The sequence below is a fragment of the Ursus maritimus genome, unplaced genomic scaffold, assembly GCF_017311325.1.
Source record: "Ursus maritimus isolate PB19 unplaced genomic scaffold, ASM1731132v1 scaffold_4, whole genome shotgun sequence".
Classification (NCBI taxonomy): Eukaryota; Metazoa; Chordata; class Mammalia; order Carnivora; family Ursidae; genus Ursus; species Ursus maritimus.
Window position 1 is genome coordinate 82,207,046 of NW_024426552.1, and position 24,486 is coordinate 82,231,531.

Here is a 24,486-nt window from a genome sequence, read left to right on the forward strand (position 1 = left end):
TTTTACATTAAAGGTTTAGGATAATCACTATTTACTTAATACATGACCAAAATTTTTCCATTTGTCTCAAACAGCATATAAAAGGACAGATTACACCAACATAGAGAATATTAATAACAAAGCTATTAAACAATTCAACCCAAGCTATAAAGCTCCTTTAACTACAGCTTCAAACTCAAAATTCTGTCACTTAACTTATAGCCTATGGGTTAATTTCCGTTAGTGGTGTCAGAAACTTAATAGTGAAACCTCCCCTCCTATCATCATCACCATCCTTCTCTCCTGCCCTTGACTTCCTACCTTATTCTATGCCTTTGCAACAACCAATTATTATTTATTCAGGGCCTACTGTGTAGAAGTTTATTACCCTATTGTTAGTCCACTCTTACTTTTTCTTCTGCACTAAAGAAAAAAATATCACAAAACACCTTCTCAAAAAATACTATGACAATTCTGATGGACATACGAGTGACAAAAAGACATTAAGGGAATAAGAAGAGCAAGCCCAAGGGGTGAAATGACTTTTAAAAAACGTTAATGACAAACTGTTATAAAAATCATGGGTCTTATTAGTGAGTCACCCTGTACAGAAGGAAATATCTTCACTTTTTACTACAATAATAATCAGATACAAGTCACATACTACATTACTAAAAAATGAAAACAAGTATGGCTATCAAATGCTCCACGTAACTATAAATAAGATATGGTATTGGACAAGATTAAATTTCAATTAAATTGCTGTATAATTAATAACATTTAACTTATTTAACATTTAGTAGAAATACCTACCAACAAGATTCCTAGGAACCTGAATAAAATCCTCCACAAATTCCAAGAAACCTCTAGCCTTTTTTACAGCATCGGCACTCTACAGAAGGAGAAAATAAAAGTAAAATATAACCCTGAAGAAAACTCCAGTCCAAAAACACAAGCCACGCACACACACACACACACAAGAAATGAGAAATCCTGAATTATTATTCTCTAGTACAAGATTCTGCTCAGTCCACTAAAGTGACATTTCAAGTCAAGTAATTCATGAAGTACTTAAAAAAAAAAAAAGAATTATTAAAAGGCTAGGGAAAAAACATACTACTAGAACATGTCTAAAGGAAGGGGGGGACCCTAAGTTGAGAAAATACCAAGAATTTAGCTTACTTACGTTAGCCAAATTTTAACCCAATCCTAAATATTAAGTTCATAGTCCCATGTTAAATTTCTCTAGTTGAATGTTAAATACAAATTATTCATATTGTCTACACTGTCCGCAATTGTATTTTCATTCTCAACATAAAATTATTTTAAAAGCTGTTTTTGTGGAGATGCATTTTTTTTTTGAAGTACCTATCAATAAGATCATTAAAATTCCTAACTTCTAATGGTTATAATTTTAAAAGACTGAAAGACGGGGGAAGGGAGCCTCTCTACCGGGAATCTAGTTCTCAGGAAGTTACCTACCACTTTTACTGTTTGTTCTTTTATAACAACAGATGAAGTGTATTGTGTGCTCACCATAGAACACGGAAAATTTTTCAGTGTATTTAATACTCACAGACTATAACGTAAGCACTACTATTTTCATTTTAAAATGAGGAAAATTATGCAGGGAAGTTAAGTAACTTTCTCCAAAGCTCACTCCAAGTGGCAGAGACGTTTTCAATCCAGGCAGTGTGGCACTAAAGCCTTTTGTCTTAACTACTGTATACTGCCCACTTCTAAAGGTTTCAGAAATAAAATTTAAAAAAAAAAAAAAAGAAAATCAGGCTTCTAGTCAGATTCACTATATGACCCAGCTTTTCATGGGAAGAATTACATATGAAAAGTCAAAACTGGGCGCCCGGGTGGCTCAGTCAGTTAAGTGTTGGCCTTCAGCTCAGGTCATGATCCCAGGGTCCTACGACAGACTGGGCTCCCTGCTCAGTAGGGAGTCTGCTTGCCCCTCTCCATCTGCCCCTCTCCCCTTCACTTGTGCTCTTTAACTCACACGCACACACTAATAAATAGTTTTATTTAAAGTTGTTTTTATTGGGGCGCCTGGGTGGCTGAGTCGTGAGGCTTCTGCCTTTGGCTCAGGGCGTGATCCCAGGGTCCTGGGATCGAGCCTCGAATCAGGCTCCCTGCTCCACTGGGAGCCTGCTTCTTCCTCTCCCACTCCCTCTGCTTGTGTTCCCTCTCTCGCTGGCTGGCTGTCAAGTAAATATATAAAATCTTTAAAAAATAAATAAATAAAGTTGTTTTTATTTATTTGATAGAAAGAGAGAGGGAGAGCACAGGGAGAGAGTGAGAAGGAGAAGCAGACCCTGCCAAGCAGAGAGCCCAAGGCGGGACTTGATCCCAGGAGCCACCCAGGAGCCCTTCTAATAAATACCTTTAAAAAAAAAAAAAATAGTCAAGACTTGAAATAATCACCCCAAAAACCTCATCCATTTATTCTCATGTGAGGCATGGTCTTGATGAAAAGTCTGAATTATTTTTCAGATGTTATTTTCCAGTCCACACAAATGTCACAATTAACCAGTGACAAAATATTATCCAAATTCAAGCTCTTCAAAAGCTCCTCAATTATATGCTATTTACAACTACCAGTGCCTGACACAGTAAGCACTCAAAAAAAAGCAAATTATTTGTAATGCACATAAAACTGAGTTACAATCCAAAGCAGTTGGTTAAACTTCTGAGAACAGTACACATTAAATACTCAATCTTTTATTGCCCCAATATTATCTTCAATCGACCTGCATACATGTAATGGTTACTGGGGCTGACTGATTAAAACTATTTTACCGGGAAATTGAAATTCCAAATAATACATGATCGAACAATAGTTATAATAAAGTTACTGCAAAAAAACTTTTTTAAATAAAGTTACTAAGATGAGGGACAGACAACTTACCTCTCCATAGATTCTAAATGTTCCAGTATCTTCATCTAGCTCAATAGCTGTAACTCCAGGAACCTTCCTAGCTTGCTGTATGTTACTACCATGTGTTCCTATTGCCAGGCCCATCAAATCTTCTCTCACAACAAATTCCTCATGAAAAGCTGCTGCAAGTTGTTTTGTGCACTAGTAAAAGAGATAAATTAGAATTTATATTACAAAAGATCGAAAACAAAAAGTTTTTCATATACCCATGTTTCTAGCGTAGTCAAATTTATAGAAACAAAAAGAAGAATGGTGATTGCCTGAAGTGGGGAGAGGGTGGGGGTTTTGGGAAGTTGCTGTCTTATGGATATACTTTCAGTTTTGCAAAATGAAAAGTTCTGGAAATTGGCTGATTAACAACATGAACAGACAACACTACGGAATGCACACTTAAAAATGATTAAGCGGTAAATTTTATGTTGTATTTTACCATAATTTAAAAAAAAACAAAAAGAATTAAGAAAAAATAAAGGATACTCATTTGGGATCATATAATAGAAGGAGAAAAAAACAGTATGATAAGGTCTATTTAATCATGATCACAGAAAACAGTTAATTCTAAAACAATTTTCTGGAATTACTGATACAAGGAGTTCTCCATCATCTGAATGACGAATCATCTGAATGATGATTCGTTTCTTAAAACTCACTTATGATATATCCCTTGTTTGGAACTTTTTAAATTAGTAACGGTACTTGCAAATTTGTCCTAAAGATAAACATACCTCAATTTCTCTTAAGATCTGAATGTGGTGCATGGGGAGGGGGGGGTGTCTCCTCTAATAGTGTGGCAATGAAGAATAGGAGAAAACAGAGGAGTATCTTAGAATGGGATAGAAAAGCAACAACAGGCTCTTTTTAAAAACCTACATGCTATGTGTCTTCCTCTCCTCTTATGTAAGATTATAGTGAACTAATTAACTAATGGAAGTGTGTCATGAATGACAGCTGACAGGGTAGTAAAAAAGGTTAAGGACAGAGTAAAGAAAAACTAGCAATACAGTTTTACTGGATACTCCTAATGAGTTTCTAAGTTCTTCGGCACCTGTTACTAAGTCCTAACAAAAAACTCAACAGGCATTTAGCAAACGAAGGCTGTCTGGGGAAAGTGACAGACAAAAATAAGTTCGAAGGGCACAATAACTCCTGGTATTAGCCACAAAACAGGTCCCAAGTTGCCTTACCTAATACTCAAGTAGTTTAAGCAAGGAAATTTGAATAATATACTTATGAAACTAAATGAGACACACAAAAAACCTTCTGATAAACTCACTTACTTCTAAATGCTTAGTGGCCTCTTCATTTCTGGACATAAGCATCAACTTTGTACGAATACTTCGCAAATGCATGTCACTTAAAATATTTACTCTCTTCACAGTTGCTTCGCTGGCAGACTATAAACAAACAAGTTAGTCACTCAAAAAATCTTATTTTTCAAGAAAATACAAACAGGAACCTTCCACATAAAGCCTTCCTTGATCCTCATCTCCTACACTTCTCTCCCCACCCATAATTACCCCTCCCACAGGTAATCCCCACTCCCCTTTCTGAATTACCATATTATTTAGTTCTGCTATTCAAATTATGATTGGGGGTGGGGGCAGGGGAGGATCCAGGATCCTACAACTTCAGAATTTCATGTTGTTATGAATGCCATATTAAGGGTTTTTTTCCTCCTTACTCCACAAAAGATAGAAATTTACATTTTACAGCTGTAAAAAAATTTTTCTTCCATAGGTATTAAGAAATTCACAGCATACCAAGTTAGCTTTTATCTTTTCAAATATTTAATTATAAAATCTGTGAAATATCCATTGGCTACCCTAAAATGTGTGGTTATCTTACCAGTATCATTAGCTGTGTGGTTTCTGGATGGTAAAAAATTCTGCATGCTCCTACTGCTTTCTTAAAATCTTTATGTGCATTTTCATTAGCACACCTAGGGAGAAATTAATTCATATTTAAAACCTAAATAATAGATTAAATTCAGAAGGCAATTATAATGCAAACTAAGTATTTCATTTTGACACTATCCATTAAAACTTTTGTTTACTAAAAAGATTTTCTATCAGAAGTTTTTGATTGGGTGTTTGGGAAAAAAGATTTTTGTAGCACTAAAAAATCCTCTTAATTCACAAAGCAATTCAATAGTAAACAAAATTACTCACGCCTCTCTCAAATCCTCAGGAACATCCACTGTGCATTTAAAGAAGGTATTTTTTTTGACAGTTTTATTTTGATTGACAGGCCGAAGTCGTTCAAATGTGACTATTTCATTGTAAGTGGCATCACAAGCAGCATATTCAATGACATAAAACTAAAAGACATCAAAATACTTTAAAAATCCCATCTGAACAAAATTAATGAGCTTTAAATGAAGTTCTAATTGCCTTGCTCAGCTTAACCAGTAGACCCTCCCCTTTGTGGCACAAATACTAAGCACAGCTTAGTTATATCAATCTGATTTGCCTAAACTAGATTATAGGCTCTTACAAGCATGAACCTTGGTGGTCCTCACATGCTTGAAGTGCATCCCTGAAGAGAAGCTTTGAGGTTTGCAAATTCAGAAAACAAAAATAAATGGTCTAATGAATTTTTTAAATGTATGATCAACTATTTCCAAATTAGGCAGTTAGAAACAAAACTAAGAATTGAAGTAACATTTACAAAAGCCAAAAGTTGAGGTATTTCCTTGGAAACTAGTCACAAGGCAAGTGTAAACATCACTTACTTCTCCTTTCATCATTCGAACTTTAGCCAACCACCATCCACATGGTTCTTGGTCATTTGCTCTTGAATATACCTGAGAAGAGAAAAAAAGGCCCTTATCCATTCATCCTAAAAGATTTCAACATTATAAATAATGACATACTATGAATGCCGAATCCCATTAAACTCTAGAATCAAAAATGTCACTGCACTAAAAATGATGGGCTAACAATAATTCAATAACAGAGTCGTGCATGCTTAAATTTTACTGTTGAAAAACAAAACTGAACCCTTTTTGGGCAATTTGGCTCTTTGGAAATCTAATTCCAAATTCATGAGGTTTTCCAAACATAAATATTATTTTAAAGAATGCTTTTTACAAGGCAGTTTAACATAGTATAAAACTGAGTTCTTTCACAGTTTCTGTCAATACTGTTCATTTTTAAGCGCAGCATTCTCATGATTCAAGTAACAGACACAAGGATAAGCTAGAAATTACTAAAGACATATTTTAAATCTCGTTAACAATATTTTTAAGATGTTGAAATCAAGAACAGTTTTCAAAAAGAAACCCAAATTTAAAACCTTCGAGGATATGATATTTAGATTCCTTCCTGAAGAACCTAAATCAAATGCACTGAAATTTTCAGCTGAACAATAAAAATTTAAATTATACCCATTTAGTATGGTACATAAGAATCTTACAAACCTCTTCCGTAAAAAAAATTTTTTTTATATGCTCTGTATTTGTAATTGTCAGGTATTTTGTAACACATTAGGAAAGTTTCCTTTGGGGTTAGTTACTTCTTATGGTACAGCATCTTGATATATTTTCAATATGTGGAAAATTGGGGAGGGGCTCTGGGAAGAGACAACCAAGAAGAACCCCATAAAAATCTTTATTATATGAACTGAGGATGTCTCTGCAGAGGACGACAGAGAAATCTACCAATATATGTTAACACCTATCTTTGGGTTAAATGCAAACAACTATTGATAATAAACAAATAGTTTTAGAAAGCCTGAAGCCTCACTGAGGCGATCTGAGAGTAATCTTGGAAGTGGGGGAATACTGGAAATGTAACTGAATAAGCCAAAATCATAACCAACTTCACTGTGCACCATGATCAGAAAAAAAGACGACCTACATACCAGTCAGGCTCCGGTGGACTCAATTTTAGCTCTGTATTTCTTTATGAGCAAATCTATTTCATTACTTTTATCCTTTTTACAGTCTCCAAAATAACAATAAATTTTACCTTTTTTTAGAATAAAACAAAATTCATTCTATCTTGCAATTATTTTATGTATCCAGTGGAACCTCTTATAAATCTAAGGGGAAATCTAGTGATCTTGTTTTTTTTCTGTATCTTGAAACACTTTACTATTTCATCATCATTCATCAATTATTCTCAACTGTGCTTTAAAAAAAGGCTAAAAAAAAAAAAGAGAGAAGAATGATGGTATCACCTGGAAGAACACAACAGTGAAATAAAGCATTACTATTGCATCATCCTGTAGTTTATTTACTGCATAGTCTTTCAAGAAAGTGTAAAAAGACTGGAGACATCATTCTTGCAGTCTGCTTTTGGTTTTCACTGAACAGTTAAGAATTGAGAATTTTTAATTTTCCACCCATAACCGCAAAGACAAAATTTACAGAGGAAGGGCTTTCACAATTATTAGAGGAATCAGGACTGATGCAGAGATAGACAACAGCACTCTAGATTCTAATGATGAATGTGAAATTATAAGCAGAATCTCCCACCATGAAGTCTTCAGATGATGAATATTCCCAAATAATATACTTCTAAGGAGAAATGGGAAATTAGTATCCTTACCCAGTTAATCATTCAAACTGGGACTTCATCATACAAAATCCTGCAACAAGACTTGGGACCATTCTGTTTTTCTAAAAGGTCACGTGACCATATTCTTTCATCTTTTATGACTGTACACCAAAAAGTACCCCCATACAGCTCCTAAATGGACAAATGCCAAAGGCAGCTGTGTATGCAAAGATGACTAGAAAGAAACATGATGAAAACATGCAAAAAATTCAGTGGATTAGTCAATGCAACTGGATAGCACAAAGATGACTACACTCTGTTCAATAAAATTAAAAGCCATTAAGAGTTCCAAAATATTCTTGAAGTACTGTATTTCTGATAATCCAAATACAAGATGAACCAGAATGAAATGATAAACTAGAACTTACTAGATGTGTTTTAAATTTGAGATCAGTATTTGTAAGATGAATTTATTCTGCATTCATGCATGATAGCTGATGAGCAGTAGTGTTTAGAGACCTGTACTCATTTTGGGTATATGTATTATCAAAACCAGGAAAATATGGAATAAAAAGTTGTATTTGCTATGCTTTTTTTTTTTTTAAGATATATTTATTCCAGAGAGAGAGGGAGAGAGAAAACACATGTGGGGGGGTGGGTAGAGGGAGGAGAAACTCAAGTAGACTCTGCTCTGAGCACAGGCTCTATCCCACCACGAGACCACAAGCTAAGCAAAAACTAAGTCAGATGTTTAACCAACTACGCCAGCGAGGCATCCCTATATTTGCTATGTTTAAATGCTCGTTAGGATACTTAACATTGACCTTCAGCATCCTTTTATTCTTAACTTCTGTGAAATTATATGTAAACAGACTTAAATTTTTTTTAAATGGCCCACTGGGTCCAAATGGTAAGTGCTGATGACCATTTTCTCTGAGTATGACGCAGATTAAAAGAAAACACGAAGAACAGGAGGGAAAGGGCCCATCCCAAGTACTATCTCAGAAAGGCAGTTCAGCTAAACAGACTGGAGTATCTCTTGGTGATCTAGTGAATAGGTGCCTAAAAGTTTCCTGGGGGGGGGGGTGCGTCTTTAAATTATCTAAATCCCTTTGCTCTAATTCTACTTTCACCAAAACACAATCTTCTAGGAATGTGGCTTCCTATGTGGGCTTACCACCAAAAAAAGAGAATAAACCATTCTGGACTGCCTTGAGGCTTTATCCTCTCACTGAATATTAAAATGCTCGATTCCATTTTATACTCACACCTACCTCTGTAAGCTTCATTAAAAACTGTACCGCTGAAAGACAAAGTCATTCTCATAAAGCCAACTAAATCCAAGTTCCTGAGCTTGAATCAAACACTCTGAATTTGGCTCCACTTGAGTGCAGTCGGTCAAATCACATTCTTTCCAAAATGAACAGTTTATCTCACACCATAAAAAATCACTTTAATGACACAGCATTAAAATTGTGCCCTAGTATACTGTGTTGATTACTGTATTTATGACTACATCGCTGGAGCAGGGCACCTCACAAAAATTCCCTTTATTCAGACTTTAAATTTCCAAAGTATTCCCAAGGAGCAAATCACACTCTAAAGCAATAGCCCTCATTATTTTAACATTCTAAATTCTACAAATCCAAAGAAGAGCTTTAAATAAAAAGACGAAAAAACTACCCGTGAGAGACCTAAAAGCACAACAGTACTCAGTCTGAAGAAGTCTCATTTCATGGAGTGGAGGATGGAACATGAAAAATCAAATTCCAGAATTCTATCTCAGAGCTCTTTCTGCCAAATAACTCCAAGTCAAACCATACAACAAAATGGCCTCTACATTCTAACACACAACCAAACTATTACTTAAATGGAATTCCAGTCTGGATCCTAATGTTATCAACCTTTCAATCAAGTTAATAATGTTTAACTATGCTTTTCAAAGTCACAACCAAATATGAACACCAGAAATAATTTCTTTTTTTTTTTACCAGTTTTCACCAAATTAACTATAAAGAAAATTTCTAAATAACTTTAACCATTAAACTGAATACTTAATCATAACAGCCAGTTTTATAAGTACTATTCCTCTACATTCACTATTTCATCTTGTTACAATCATAACTTATTATGAAGAAATGGAAAATGTACATTAGGAAAGCAAGTTTAACATCTAAACACACTGATGTGATTTATCTACCTATACAATAGTATTTTCTCATTCAAGTATGCTGCTGATACTTTTAACAAATGGGTTTCTTCAGTCTAGAAAATAGCCATTTCCCATATAATAAACAAGAATGTTTACCTCTTCTTTAACATATGCAAATTTCCCAAAGAACTAACAATAAACTTGGCATTATAAGAAAGACTAATTACAGATATGTAAAATTTTCAGACTTGTTCCAAGAATCAAATGGAGACATTTTTTAAAGGTAGAATGGAGGGAAGCCTGGGTGGCCCAGTCGGTAAGCATCAGCCTTCAGCTCAGGTCATGATCCCAGGATTCTGGGATCAAGCCCCGCATCAAGCTCTCTGCTCAGCGGGGAGCCTGCTTCCCCCTCTCCTTCTGCCTGCCACTCTGCCTGCTTGTGCTGTCAAATAAAATCTTTATTTTAAAGGTAGAATGGAAATTACATGTATCTTGCAACTTTTGTATAAAAAAATACTGAATTTTAAAAATTTTAAGGTAAGGGTGGGTGCCCGGGTGGCTCAGTTGGTTAAGCATCCAACTTTTTTTTTTTTTTTTAAGATTTAATTTATTTATTTGATAGAGAGAGCATGCAGGAACACAAGCAAGGGGAGCAGCAGGCAGAGGGAGAAACAGGTTCCCCGCTAAGCAGGGAGCCCAATGCAGGGCTCAATCCCAGGACCCTGGGATCATGACCTGAGCAGAAGGCAGACACTTACTGACGGAGCCCCCCAGGCGCCCCTAAGCATCTGACTCTTGATTTCAGCTCAGGTCATGCATGATCTCAAGATCATGATAAGACTGAGCCCTGCACTGGGCTCCACGCTCAGCATGGAGTCTGCTTGAGAGTCTCTCTCCCTCCAGCCTATGCCCTGCCCCCCAATTTACATGTGCTCGCAAGCATTCTCCCTCTCCCACTCTCCCCCTCTCGATAAATAAAAAGTTTTTCTTAAATTTTCAGGGAACGGAGTCTCATATCTCAAATTATTACCACACTTATTTCTCTCAAGGCATTTATCCCAACATTATAATAACAATATATAGACATAAAACATATGTCTGACAATCCACCATAAAAGATAAAAAAAAGGTTTATTACACCACAAGAACAGAAATTTGCCAATTCTTATCTCAACCAGAAAGCATCACAATTAAAAAAAAAAAAAAGTTTTTTAATATATTAAACCCAAGAGGAAAACCTAGAAAACCTTTTAAAATTATATACTGGCTACTATGTCAGGCTTTCTATGGAACGTTTGTGTGTGACCCCATGTACTAACTTGCTGAACAAAGCAGTTATCTATAATAAAAGACAAAACACTTCACATGTGAAATCACTGGGGGAAAAAATATTTTCTATTGAACTTCCAATATCCCAGAATACTATATTATATATCCGGCTTAAGAAAATCTAAAGAAATCATTTTCCCATTACTTCCAATTTCAGAAGGTAAGCATTTTCTTAGCAATCTAAAGTTAGCAAAATCAACCAAGCAAGCAAATACTTACTGAAAAAATTTAATTCCATTAAATGTTAAAGATTTTAAAACATATACCACTTTTTTAAAAAGTCAAAAAAGCCACTAAGGGAAAAAAAAAGCCACTAAGAGGGTTTAAAAATAAGGCTTTGAATTTTAAACCTTTCAAAACCCATCTTTCTCTGATAAGTCATGTATTATTTTCTTGAGGACATTAGACCACAAAGCTCTCTCCTGTATCTTTTTTGTTCTATATCCATTACTGATGCCCAAATCAAAGTCACCTTTCCCTTCTTAAAAGAGGCAGAGTTCCTAGAGGTGCAAAAGAACAAGAGTTGTCAGTATGGCACAAAACTGACAACACCCTATGAATACAGCATAATATATTAGAGAGTCACATTCAAGACAAAAACTAGAACTGGTTCTCAGCTTCCCAACCTTCAGGCTACACGACCTTGAAAAGCTTAATAAAGTCACAGAGTTGTAGAAGAGGCCCTGAAGAGACTGTTAGGTCAAACTGAGATAATCCGCTTAAAAAGCCAGTTAGGGGATGCCTGGGTGGCTCAGTCGGTTAAGCATGTTGGCTTTGGCTCAGGTCATGCATGTTCCATGGGTCCTATGATTGAGCCTTTGGCTCAGGTCATGTTCCATGGGTCCTATGATCGAGCCTTGGGTCTGGCTCTCCGCTAAGTAGAAAGTCTGTTTGCCCCTTTTCCTCTGATCCTACCCGCCCAACCCACACCACCTCCTGGCTCCTGCACACATATACTCTCTCAAATAAATAAAATCTTTAAAAAAGCCAGTTATAGATTATATATGTTAGTACCATACAAGCATCAGCTGTTATTACTGCTATATAGCATGTGACTGGCAGAAACAGCGGCTGATGACTTAATTAATATACTAAAACATACTGTGCAATGAATTACTCTACATTAAAGTATCAAGTCATAATACTCAGGGGTGCCTGGGCGACTCAGGTGGCTGAGTGTCTGGCTCTTGATTTCAACTCAGGTCCTCATCTCATTGTCATGGAATGAAACCCCACAACGGGCTCCACGCTCAGCAGGGAGCCGGTTTGGGATTCTCTCTGTCCCACTCTCCCTCTGCCCCTCACCAACATGCACACCACTCTCTCTCTCAAAAATAAATCTTTAAAAAAAAGCAACAACAGGGGCGCCTGGGTGGCACAGCGGTTAGGCATCTGCCTTCGGCTCAGGGCGTGATCCCGGCGTTATGGGATCGAGTCCCACATCGGGCTCCTCTGCTATGAGCCTGCTTCTTCCTCTCCCGCTCCCCATGCTTGTGTTCCCTCTCTCGCTGACTGTCTCTATCTGTCGAATAAATAAATAAAATCTTTTTTAAAAAAAAATTAAAATTAAAAAAATTTAAAAAGCAACAAAAAAAACTACACTCCTTAAAACAAAAAAGATCACACCTGTAGAAATACTGAAAAAAGTATCTTGAAGAGCACACCAAAAAAAACTAACAGATTGGAATAAATTAAACTTCATGGGAAAAGCCATTAAATACACTTTTTAATTGCCTAGGAGAAAGCACAACAGATAAAAAATTATCCATAAAATACAAAGATTTCCTCCATCAAAATCTACACAGACCAAAAAAACTCAGAAAATTCACAGAACAAAGGGCTAACAGCCAATAAACTAATTTAAAAGATACTCCATATCACTAGTGATCAAGGAAATAAACACTCCGAAGACATCAGCTTCCTTTTGTCAGGTTTATAAAACTTTACAGCTTAATAACCCAGCCAATCTATGAGAAAACAAACGCCTTCATGTGTTAGAAGTATGAAGTAGTAAATCAAAATGCATTTTTGGAGGACAAAATTGGTACATTTAGGTACCATCAAAATTTTAAATATACATGCCTCCAATTTAAGCAAGTGAAACACTTAGATTCCATACTACCAGAATATGGTTTACATAAGAACATTAACTCTGGGTTTTATTTTTTGGCAATAGCAAAAAATATCTGCCAATAATTTTAATTTCTAATTATGATACATCTGTACTAAAAAATATTATGGGGTAGTTAGAAAGAATCAGGTAAATCTGTATGTGCAGCATGAAAATGTCTATTATATCCCAACAGACTGAATACAGAAATCACAAATATGTAACCTATTCCCAATTTATGTAACTTAAAAAAAATATTCTTTAAAGATCCAAAAAAACCCCACAACTCTGGTGAAATGAGATTTAAGCTAGAGTGTACAGACAAGCATACCTACACTAAGAGGGAAAGTTCACTTTTTATTTTATATAATTCTGTATCATTTCATCTTTTACAATGAACTTTATTTGAATTTAAAGGGGGAGGAGATTAAAAAGAGAACTACCTTAAAACCCAGTAATCACACCACTGGGTATTTACCCAAAGAATACAAAAACACTAATTCGAAGGGATATATGCACCCCTAGTTTACTGCAGGATTATTTACAGTAGCCAAACTATGGAAGCAGCCCAAGTGTGCATTAATAAATGAATACACACACACACACACACACACACACACACACACAAAGGATTATTATTCAGCCATAAAAAAGAATGAAATCTTGCCATTTGCAATGACATGGATGGAGCTAGAGAGAACAATGTTAAGCAAAATAAGCTGGTCCGAGAAAGGCAAATGCCATGACTTCACTCATGTGGAATTTAAGAAATAAAACAAAGGGGAAAAAAGAGAGACAAACCAAAGTACAAACTTAACTACAGAGAACAGATGGTTACCAGACGGGAAGTGGGGGTTGACTGGGGGGGGGGGGCAATGGGTGAAATAAAATAGGTGATGGGGATTTTTGAGTACACTTATCTTGATAATGCACTGAGGAATATGTATGAACCTATTCAATCACTATATTGTATACTTGAAACTAATCAAACACTGTGTTAACTACAGTAGAATTAACATTTTAAAAAATTTTTAAATTTTAAAAAACGGTAAGGAGTTTTCAAAAATTTATTTGGTTCAAAATTTAACAACCATAATTCCTAAACATTCCAGGTCATACAGATTCCTAACGGTGGCCAAAAGAAGAAAAAAGGACCCAAAAAAAGCCAGTAAATCCGTGGGTAGCAAGTTCAATTTGAAACTTAAATGTGAATTTCCAATCTTCCAAAAGTGGGGAAAAATGACACCTTAATATCAGATAATGATTCTCACAATTTAAGCAGTAAATTTCACCAAGACTGAACCATAAAACACAATGTGAAAGATAACACTCTGCAATCATCAATTTTCAAATCATTCCATCTCTTACACCAAATATTTTGTACACAGCTAGGGGAGAGGGCAAAAAGATGGTCCAGGAACTTCTTAGTCTGAGACAGGGGAAAGCACAATGTAACAACACCATGAGCACACCAAGTTTGTCCTTTAATCTGAGACTTTACACTATCATTATCTGGACAATTTAAAAAGTATGAAAAACACTAGTCTCAAAATTGACCACCACACATTTCTAATTCTACATTTCCAAAACGAAGTCATTCTTTGCTTGACCTGACCCATCATGAGAATTCCAGAAGAAAAAACTTCTAAAACAGAAATAAATTTTGAAAAATGAAAACAAATCAAGCTCTTTTACCCATCCCTACAAAAAAGATGCTGATTAGAAAAGGATTTAACATTGAGAAAAACATTTTCACTGGAGTCTAAAGTCCCAAGTGAACAAGTACAGTACTAATCAGCGGCATCACAGGTACAGTTCATAGTACCCACCAGTACTCTATTTCACACTCCTTAATTTACAGCAAACACTTTGCCACTTTGTTTCCCTGTGTCTTCCCATACCATCTATGACATTTCCCTGAAGGACACAAATACACACCACACCTAGACTAGTTACAGATATCCTTAGAAAAAAGTTCTTAGTTCCCACTTTTGGTGGAAGTGAACTATAAAAGAAAAAAGTGAGTAAAGTGAAGGCTATACCATTAGGGAATGGTCTCATGGTGCTCTGACACAATTAAGTTATAACATGCTTTGATTTAGCAAAACCAAAAGGGTGCCCAGTGAACTTAGAGCAAGTAATTAAAATCTAGGCCAAATTTCAGAATGGAAAGGAGTTTAGGCTGCCAGAAATTAAAAGAGCCACCATTCTTTGGTTTCCTAGCATATAACATCTACAATTAATGGGAACACAAAATTTATCATTAAAAATTACAAAAAAATAAAGGAGGCAGATAACTGAGTTCATGTGCCAAGTACTCAGAACACCAACTGGCACAGAGTATGTACTGGTAAGTGCTTATAAAAACATTTAAACAGATATTTCATCCGTATAGGTTCTCCTATACCTCCAGTTCCCCAACCTCACCCTACATAAACTAGAAAAATATATTTAGCATATTAGAGCACCTTGATGGAATTACATCAATTTCTTGAAAATCACAAATCGAATTTTCTATCTCCAACAGACTCACAACACCTCTATTTGACAATTATTTCCATGTTCCATTTCACATAACATCAGGTATATTTAACACCACTAACATATTGAAAATAGACATCCAAACTCTACTAAGTGTGAAAAAAAGCACCATATGATCCCACTTTTATTTTTAAAAATAGGGGAGGGAGAGCCTGGAAATGACAAAAACGGTGAATAGTGGGTTTTTTTTCCTCTTGTGTAATTCCTTGTCATTTTTTTCCCTGTACTTTTAAAATTTTCTGGACATTTCTAAACTATTCAATAACGCTGTAAGCTAATTACAATATTTCACATTTTTACGTATCAACTATATTAATGATCACCATAATAAAGGACAACTATTAATATATTACAAAAATACTAAGAAAAAAAATACAAGAAAAATTTTAAAGTAATTGGCAAAAGAGAAAACAGCAACCAACACCACACAACTCTCTGTGCCAGATTCTATACAAACCAATTCAAATATACTACCATTCTTAACTTCAAAATTATCTTCCTTTTCATGGTAAAGAAACTTGACACAAGGCCACAAAGCTAAAAATGGTGAAGCTAAGACATGAATCCCAGTTCTGATTCCAAAACTCAAGCCCTGCTATATATATTATACCACCAATTAACAAAAAGACTAGAGAAAAGGAATTAGATTTATTCTCTATCAGCTAAACAGATTTTCCTAAAAGAATATTTATTTAAAACAAAAAAAGTCATACAAAAAAATAAACTTAAAATACATACCTCTACTTCATCACCTTCACTAATTTCTTTTTTTATGTCAGGTGGTGGTGGTAATCTAACTTCATTAAATGGAACCTGGCGTTCTGGCTGCCAGCTGAAAGATCAGAAAATAAATTAACAATTTTGAAATAAATTATTCTAAAAGCCCCTAATATGGAAGCTATACAGTCTATGCTTAGTGGTGTATACTTTGAGTTAATCATTTAGCTTCCCCTAATGAAAAGCAAGTTTCATTCATATTATATTTTTTCAAGTAATTAGTCTGTTGAGGTAAAACAGATTTCACATGACTCTTAATAGTTTATAAATTAGCATAATTAATACTAATTATGTATGTATTGCCATCGAAATTACTCATCCTAAGGGAACAGTACATACATTTTTCTAAAAATGAAATAGGCTAAGTTCATAGTAATAATTTAGACCTGAAATAATGTCCCATTTACACACTGTCAATAAACAGTAGTGCAACCAACTTATTTCAAACAATTTTACAACTATATGACCTATCAAAGAAATAATCTCAGAGCTTATAAACTAACTGCATAATTTTTTGTGTTCATGCTCACAGAAAGGCAGAAAATTACTCAGTTATTTTGCATAGCTGGATTATAAGATTTAATTTTCTTACACAGGATTTACATTTTCTGCAATGAATACAACACACATTAATATTAAAACTTGGGAAAAGCTGACTTTTATCTTTACAGCAAATATGACCAAATTAAAACAAACTTAGCTTTTACTTAAATAACATTTTTTGTGTCATACTGTATAAACTGGGTTGATAAAATTAAGAATTCTTCCCTATTCTAAGTTCCAATAGGTCATTCATATGCCTGGGAGGTACACTAACAAATCAAATAGCAAATAAATTCCTACAGCTTCTAACTGCAGATGCTGGGCAAAACATCAGGAGACAAGTAAGATTTCTGAGTGCTTTCTTTTCACCATTACTGTCTAAATGGCAGCTGCTCAGACAGGAATCATCCCAACACATGCTTCTACATGAAACAGCTGCTGGGCAGATCTCTTCAGGCCGTTCCAGAAGCAGCTTAAAAGTGAAAGATGAAAACTTCTTTTCCGACTTTCAATTATACAGTGCTCCTTTATAACTCTTCCGAACTAAGCCCAACATACTATCTTTCACGGTTTTTTTTTAAAGATTTTATTTGAGAGAGAGAGAGAGAGAGAGAGAGCAGGGGGAGGGGCAGAGGGAGGAGGAGGATCCCTGCTGAGTGGGGATCCCAACTCGGGCTAAAACCCAGGACCCCAGGATCATGACCCCAGCCAAAGGCAGCCATTTAACGGAATGAGCCACCCAGGTGCACCTGTCTTTCACATTTTATAAACAAGATGTACACCCTACAACAACTATAAAACTGATATTATTCCTTATTAATATCAAGTTTAAATTAAAGGCGGCCCAATACACACCAGTAGCCATTTGGAAGGCCTTCTACAACACCGTTTCAGGATTCTGGGATTTTAATAATTAGGCATAGTATAATCCCATTTTTGCCATCTATTTTTGCAAAAAAAAAAATACTTAACTAATTCATGTTCACATACGTTTTGGCAAAAAAAAAAAAAAGGTCACGAAAAAATATACTTGTTAAGTATATTGTGGGCAGAAAAAGAGGTGAACAAAGTTATCAAAACTAGAACTACTTGAACTCATAAGATGCTCAAACAACCAAAGACCCCCCCCCCCACCCAAAAGCAAAATCATTTTCCACTGGCAATAGGAACACCCAGAAAAAAAACACGAATTTAGCACAACCAATCTTTAATATCAACCGATATCTATTGATAAAAAATGACTTACTTGTTCTCAAAAACAACTGTGAGGGAGTCTTCATGAACATCTTTGATAAATCCCTGCAAAAAACAAAAATATTATCAAAACCATGTCAATATCCAATTAAACATTACATTAGGGGCACCTCGCTGGCTTGGTCAGTAGAGCCTGCAACTTTTGATCCCAGGGTTGTGAGTTCAAGCCCCACTTTGGGCGGAGAGAACACTTAAAAAAAATTACATTAACTGCAAAAGCCTGTATTACATATACAAATATGGAACACCTAAAAGAACACAAAGCTTGGAATTAGGCAGATGTGGGTTTGATTTCCATCTCCACCATTTATGAGCTATACAACCTCAGAAGTTACTTAGCCTCTTTGAATCTCTTTCTACATAGTGTCATCTACCCCGGAATTAGGAAAAAAATGAATGTACATCCCTAAAACATCAGAGGTATTAGCCGATACTCAAACAGAGCAAGGCCGTCTTTACTACTATGACTAGGAATTCAGGCTCTTAGAATCAGGCTGCCAGGGTTCATATCCCAAGCTCTAGCATTTACACATTCTTGGGCATAATTTTAACCTAATGGTTCAGTACAGCATCCTCATGGAATTATGAAAATTGAGAGATTTAAGGTTCATCATAGTACTTGGTGAAACTACAAATATCATAAATATTATACTCCACCATTAGTAAAAAGCATAACTACATTTTGAATACTAATCTTCCATTAATTTAATTTTTCCTACCAACTTCTCTTCTTCACTTAAAAACAAAAAAATTAAACTACAGTAAGTACACTGCCTCAAAACCATTTTGGAATGAATATAAAGATTCACAATAGGGGAGCCTGGGTGGCGCAGTCGTTAAGCGTCTGCCTTGGGCTCAGGGTGCGATCCCAGCATTCTGGGACTGGGATCGAGCCCCACATCAGGCTTCTCCTCTGGGAGCCTGCTTCTTCCTTTCCCACTCCCCCTGCTTGTGTTCCCTTTCTCACTGGCTGTCTCTCGCTATCAAATAAATAAATATAATCTTTAAAAAAAAATTCACAATAAACATCGATGGTCATTTTCTTGTCTTAAAATTAATTTTGAAACTAGTATTTTTAATCTATCTTCATTTGACTGATACAGCTGAAACGGTAGGAGCTGACATTCAAGAAAGACCAAAGGACATGGGTGTAGGGTGTTCAAATACTTGCTCTGCCACTGCATAACTTGGGAGTGCAGTCCACTTGGCATTTGTATGATTACAAATGACATTAAGTGACACTTTATATTACTGTCAGGAAGAACTGCAAAATTCTCAATCTTAACAAATGCTTACACACACTCTGAGCATACTCAGTAAATAACTTTCCAAAACATCTTTATCACACTAGACTCCATAATATCCCCTTAAAAACTAGCGAAATAAACAACACACTTGCAGTACTTGGTTAAAACAAGGCAGGGATGAACATTTCCGGTTTACCTCATCTTCCTCCCCCAAAAGTCCATTTAGTAATACTGAAGGAGCTTTAAGGCATAAATCAACAATAAAAACAATAAAGAGAAAAGAAAAACTTTGCAACAAAATTTTGGAAATTTACAAAACAGAAGTATCAGTAATTTTAAAAACAATTACTAATATTGAAATACTTACTATATGTCAGACAGTATTCTAAGCAAACAGCAAACCAAAAACTGAAACAAACTGGCAGTGGAAAAACTGAAAAGTAAGCAAATCACTACTATCACCCCAGAAAAATCCGAAGACAGAAACTCTTGGAAAGGAGAGGATAACAGATGTGGCTAAATATAAAATCATTTTCCTTAATAATACAGATTCACCAATCACAAAGCGTAGTTAACTGATAATTCTAAAGTCACTGCACTCCTCTCACATTTGCTACTCATTTGCATGACTTTGTATTTGGCCCTGATCTCACATCAGCTTCAAGTGTCTATTATCTGATTTGTGTGCTATGGGACATTTCAATACAAACGTCCTCATCTGAGGCTACACTCAGGATACATTCCTTTCACGAGTGTTATAGCAGCTCCGGCCATGCAATTCCAGAGACATTAGTTATTCCTTTCTTTCCGAAAGCTAAAAATTAAGAGCTGTCATTCCAGTTCTGATTATCTGACCATGGTATAATAATGACAACCTGTCCAGTTTCTCTATTTCTAGTAGGTTCAGCCACACATCACTTTCTGCAAGCATTCTGGTCAGTACTTTCAGAGTTATGTTACCAACAAATCTATCTCTATTAATACGCTTAGCATTTATAAGGAATATTTCAGAAACAGAGTTTCCAAGTTCATGAATATGAAGTAAAACATACCTTATCATTAGAGGTTAGTCCTTTTCGACTTTCACTGAAGTTTTCTAGTCCTTCACAAACAACTTTCAGAGTCTATCTAGAATGTTTCGCTAAGAAATCTTTGCCATTTCTGTATACTTCACAAAATGAGTTCCTTCAGGTCAGAGTTGCAAGCTACTGGGAAATTCTATCCTTCATTATAATAAAAATCTATTTTCTACCTAAAAATCAACGTTTATTCAATGCTTTCCAACTCATCCCCACTCTACTTCCACCATCACCATCAGCTTTGTTTGGGAGCACATCATCTACAAACTTTAAGAAAAAACACAACTCCAGACACCTACTTGAATTACTAACATCCTTCAAGCATAGGTTAAATAAAGGATGAACTGTTAATTAGCAAACGTTCTAATCCCCAAACCCCAGATTCTAGGAATAAGGTGCTTCTAATGGCCAGATCTCTAAGAAATTGTGTCCTTTGGATGCAAGACTCAGACATCACTTCTCACGGTATTTCTGTATGCTTGGAAGCCACCACAATGATGCTGCTAGGTCCCTACACACTCAAGCCCCAAAATGGCAGGGTTAGGTCATTACCAAAATCTGAGTCAGGGGAGAGTAAGTAACAATGGTCATGTCTGTCTGCACAAGACAATAGCAGGGCCTTATGACTTTATGTCTCCACAACTTCTGTACCTCCTTGTGTTCTAATCCAACCTTTGGGGATTTTGTCTCTCTTCCTATTCAGCATTCATCTGGCCCAGGACCTGTATTTCTCAGAACAAAACCTGTTACATTTTTTTCCTCTTCCCACATATATTCAAACATGAAAATTCCAAAACATCATTATAAAATGGTCCCTTTATATGCGAAATTCTTAACTATAAAGTATCATCATCAATAAGCAACAAGGCAGTATAACCATCAAAAATGTGGTCAAAATGTCTTTAGAATGTTGTCCCCAAGAAAGCAACAAATAGAACATTACACAGTAAAAACCCAGGAATGCCACAAACTATGTGTAAAATGGAGATAAGGGAGGGGATGAAGAGAACAGCAAAAATCCCTGAGCTGTAGAAGTACTATTTGAAGAACTGAAATTTTCAAAAGCAATACAGCCTAAAATTTTTTAAATTCAATAATGGAATAAGGTGGCAAATTAATAATCAGCTTGCTCTCTAGATAAAACAATAAGCAGCTGAAAATAAAACAGACAAAAAATAATCTAATGGCAGCAGCAATGAAAAATTAAAATCTTAGGAATGCCCTCAACAAGTACAACAAATATGTACAGGACCTATGTGCGGAAATCTGAAACTGGACTAATGAATATAGAATATTCAAGAAAATTAAATCATATCACATCCCTAAATCATCTTGATATTGTAAAAATTTAACATGCCCCTAAATAGGACTCCACTAAAATAACTAGGAGTGTATGATTCTGTTTGGGGAAAAGAGGTTCATCTTAAATAAAATTACACCAAAGTCTATTTTTAAAATAAGTTAAAACACTCAAAAACGAAACCTTTAAGTGGGAGTACAGAATAATGAAAACACTATCCCTACCAAATATTAAAGCTTATTTTAAAGCTACGACAATCAAGACACACACACACATTTTAAGAGAACAAAACAGATTCCAAAAATAGGTCTAAGTCATTTAGGAAATTACAAATAGGGGGAAGAATGGTTTTTAAACAGTATTGGGACATCTGAATAATTATTGAAATAAAATGAAAATAGGCATTTTCACCAAAAATATAATCAATGGATGAAAGATTCAAAGTTTTTTAAATCAATAAAGATTCCAAGAGAAACCGTAAGTTACTTAAAACTTCAGACTAAAGCAGACCTTTCTAACCAAAAACACAAAACACAAAAGCTACAGGGCGCCTGGGTGGCTCAGTCAGTTATGCATCTCACTCTTGATTTCCACGCAGGTCAGGATCTCAGGGTTGTGAGATCCAGCCCCATATCAGGCTCCACGCACTCAGCAGGGAGTCTGCTGGAGGATCTCTCTCTCCCTCTGCCCCCCCCAAGAGTGTGCACACATGCTCTTTAAAATAAATAAATCTTAAAAAAAAAAAAAAAGCCACAAAATGTTTGACAAGTTTATACTACTTAAAAGCTAAAAGTTAATAATCATAACATAAAGAAAGGAAAGGGAGATGAAACAGCAGAGTTAAATCCCCATTGTCTCAGGTGAGCTAACAGGTGAACAAGCTAATAAGCGAAAGTAACAATGAGTATGAACTATGTAAATGCATAGTTACAGAAAAAATAAGTTGTAGTTTCAATTATATAAATCATTTTTAAAGTCTTATGTTTACTGCTATTTGTTCTGAACTTTGCTTTTCTCCTCCCACTTTTTTGCATATCCTTCCATTATCAGAATATAAAAAGCAACCTCATTTTTTTTAACATTCACATTTAAGGTTAGCAATTTTGAGGTGGGAGCTTAAATTGCTTGCAGAAAGAACAAAGTGCAAAGAATTACCTACCTAACTTAAAGATAAATTTTTGATGACAGAGAATACTACAGCTGAAAAACAGATTTTCAGCTTGATGAGGGCAGTCATGGGTGGGGGGAATCCTACTGGTTAAGCAGAAAGAAACATGGTATGAATTATTTCAGGAATTGGAAGACCAACATTATAAATATAGTCAAAAATCAATACAAAAAGCAGGGTCTCTGTCTGTGGGAAAGTTACCTAATTCTGAAGATAAAATTTCTATTGGGGCACATGGTTGGTTCAGTCAGTAGAGCATGGGACTCACTCTTAGACCTCAGAACTGTGAGTTCAAGCCCCACACTGGGCTTAAAGCTTACCTAAAAAAAAAAAAAAAATTCATTTATAAACCTTACAGATCCCTCATTTTAGTGAAAGGGAAGCTAAAACCACATATAGCTACATAGCCCCAAAATTCACTCCCTAGGAGGCTATAAATGCTAAATTTAAACACTCATCTCTGGAGCTCTTTTCAGTAACTCATCTTCAATCACATGATAAAATGCTTTTCCTGATTTGTATTTTTAAATTCCAAAAGGTTTAGTAGAAATACTAATTTGAAGAAATAAAACACCTTTCCTAAAAAGCCTATTTAAGGCAAAGTTCCGGGGGGGGGGGACTCAATATATACTTCACAACTGGAAAGGCAAGCTATCTTGCCCAAAAGAGGCTCGAAATAAAACAAAATTTTAGTGTTTAAAACCAATTTATCAAAAGGCTTGCTTCAACTGTGATTTACAAATCTAAAAAGACGCACAAATCCCTTAAGAGAACATTCCCACCAAATCACTAAGAACACATCCTAGTTCAGAAAAATTCCTTTGACTACAAAGTAACTATCCTTTCAAATTCAGCCATTTTTTTAAATTTCTCAAAAACCCATTCATAACCGCCTGTAATTGCAACTCATTACATCACAAAATTTACATTCCTTATCCAAGGGAAAACAAACTCAAAAACCTTAACACTCAGCAAACTACCCAGAAACCAGACAACTTGAATCCTCAATTTGAAGTAAGGTTTTAGAGTGGAAACCCAGATCCAAAAACCTAAGATTTATAACCTAAAGTTGTAACTCTTAAACCTCAAAATTCTTTTTTTTTTTTTTTTAAGATTTTATTTATTTGACAGAGAGAGGGAGGGAGGGAGATCACGAGCAGGTGGGAAGAGTAGGAGGGGGGAAGCAGATTCCCTGTGGAGCAGGGAGCCCTATGCAGCACTCGATCCCAGGACCCTGGGATCATGACCTGAGCCAAAGGCAGACGCTTAATCGACTGAGCCACCCAAGCGCCCCAACCTCAAAATTCTTGTTAGAAGACTTTACTGACTGCCAACAGACTGAGCCAAAAACTGCTAGCAAGAAACCATACAATCTTCCTAAATGGAGGGTAAGTTTTTTGAGACTCCAGTCTCAAGTGGTAAAAAGCAAAGGAATATCAAAAATCTCTAGTTCACATTTATTCTCCTAAGCATAAGGTAAAAAGTTCTCACACTCACATCACTGCCTCCTTCAAAATATTCTTATATAATTCAAGATTCACTCTACCTTTAATACTTCTAT

At 35.5% G+C, this 24,486-nt stretch overlaps 1 protein-coding gene across 4 annotated transcripts in view; it reads right to left on the minus strand.

Annotated features, from left to right (window-relative positions):
* Positions 1-24,486, minus strand: part of FXR1 (FMR1 autosomal homolog 1) — a 59,196-nt gene that overhangs the window by 21,860 nt on the left and 12,850 nt on the right. For all 4 annotated transcript variants that reach the window (XM_008705291.2, XM_040621559.1, XM_008705290.2 and 1 more), the window contains exons 2-9: positions 18,124-18,176; positions 16,296-16,389; positions 5,658-5,729; positions 5,095-5,243; positions 4,772-4,865; positions 4,204-4,320; positions 2,897-3,067; positions 793-871 (exon numbers count right to left, since the gene is read on the minus strand). In XM_008705291.2, coding sequence (XP_008703513.2) covers positions 793-871; positions 2,897-3,067; positions 4,204-4,320; positions 4,772-4,865; positions 5,095-5,243; positions 5,658-5,729; positions 16,296-16,389; positions 18,124-18,176 — 829 coding nt within the window. The remainder of the gene's footprint in view (positions 1-792; positions 872-2,896; positions 3,068-4,203; positions 4,321-4,771; positions 4,866-5,094; positions 5,244-5,657; positions 5,730-16,295; positions 16,390-18,123; positions 18,177-24,486) is intronic.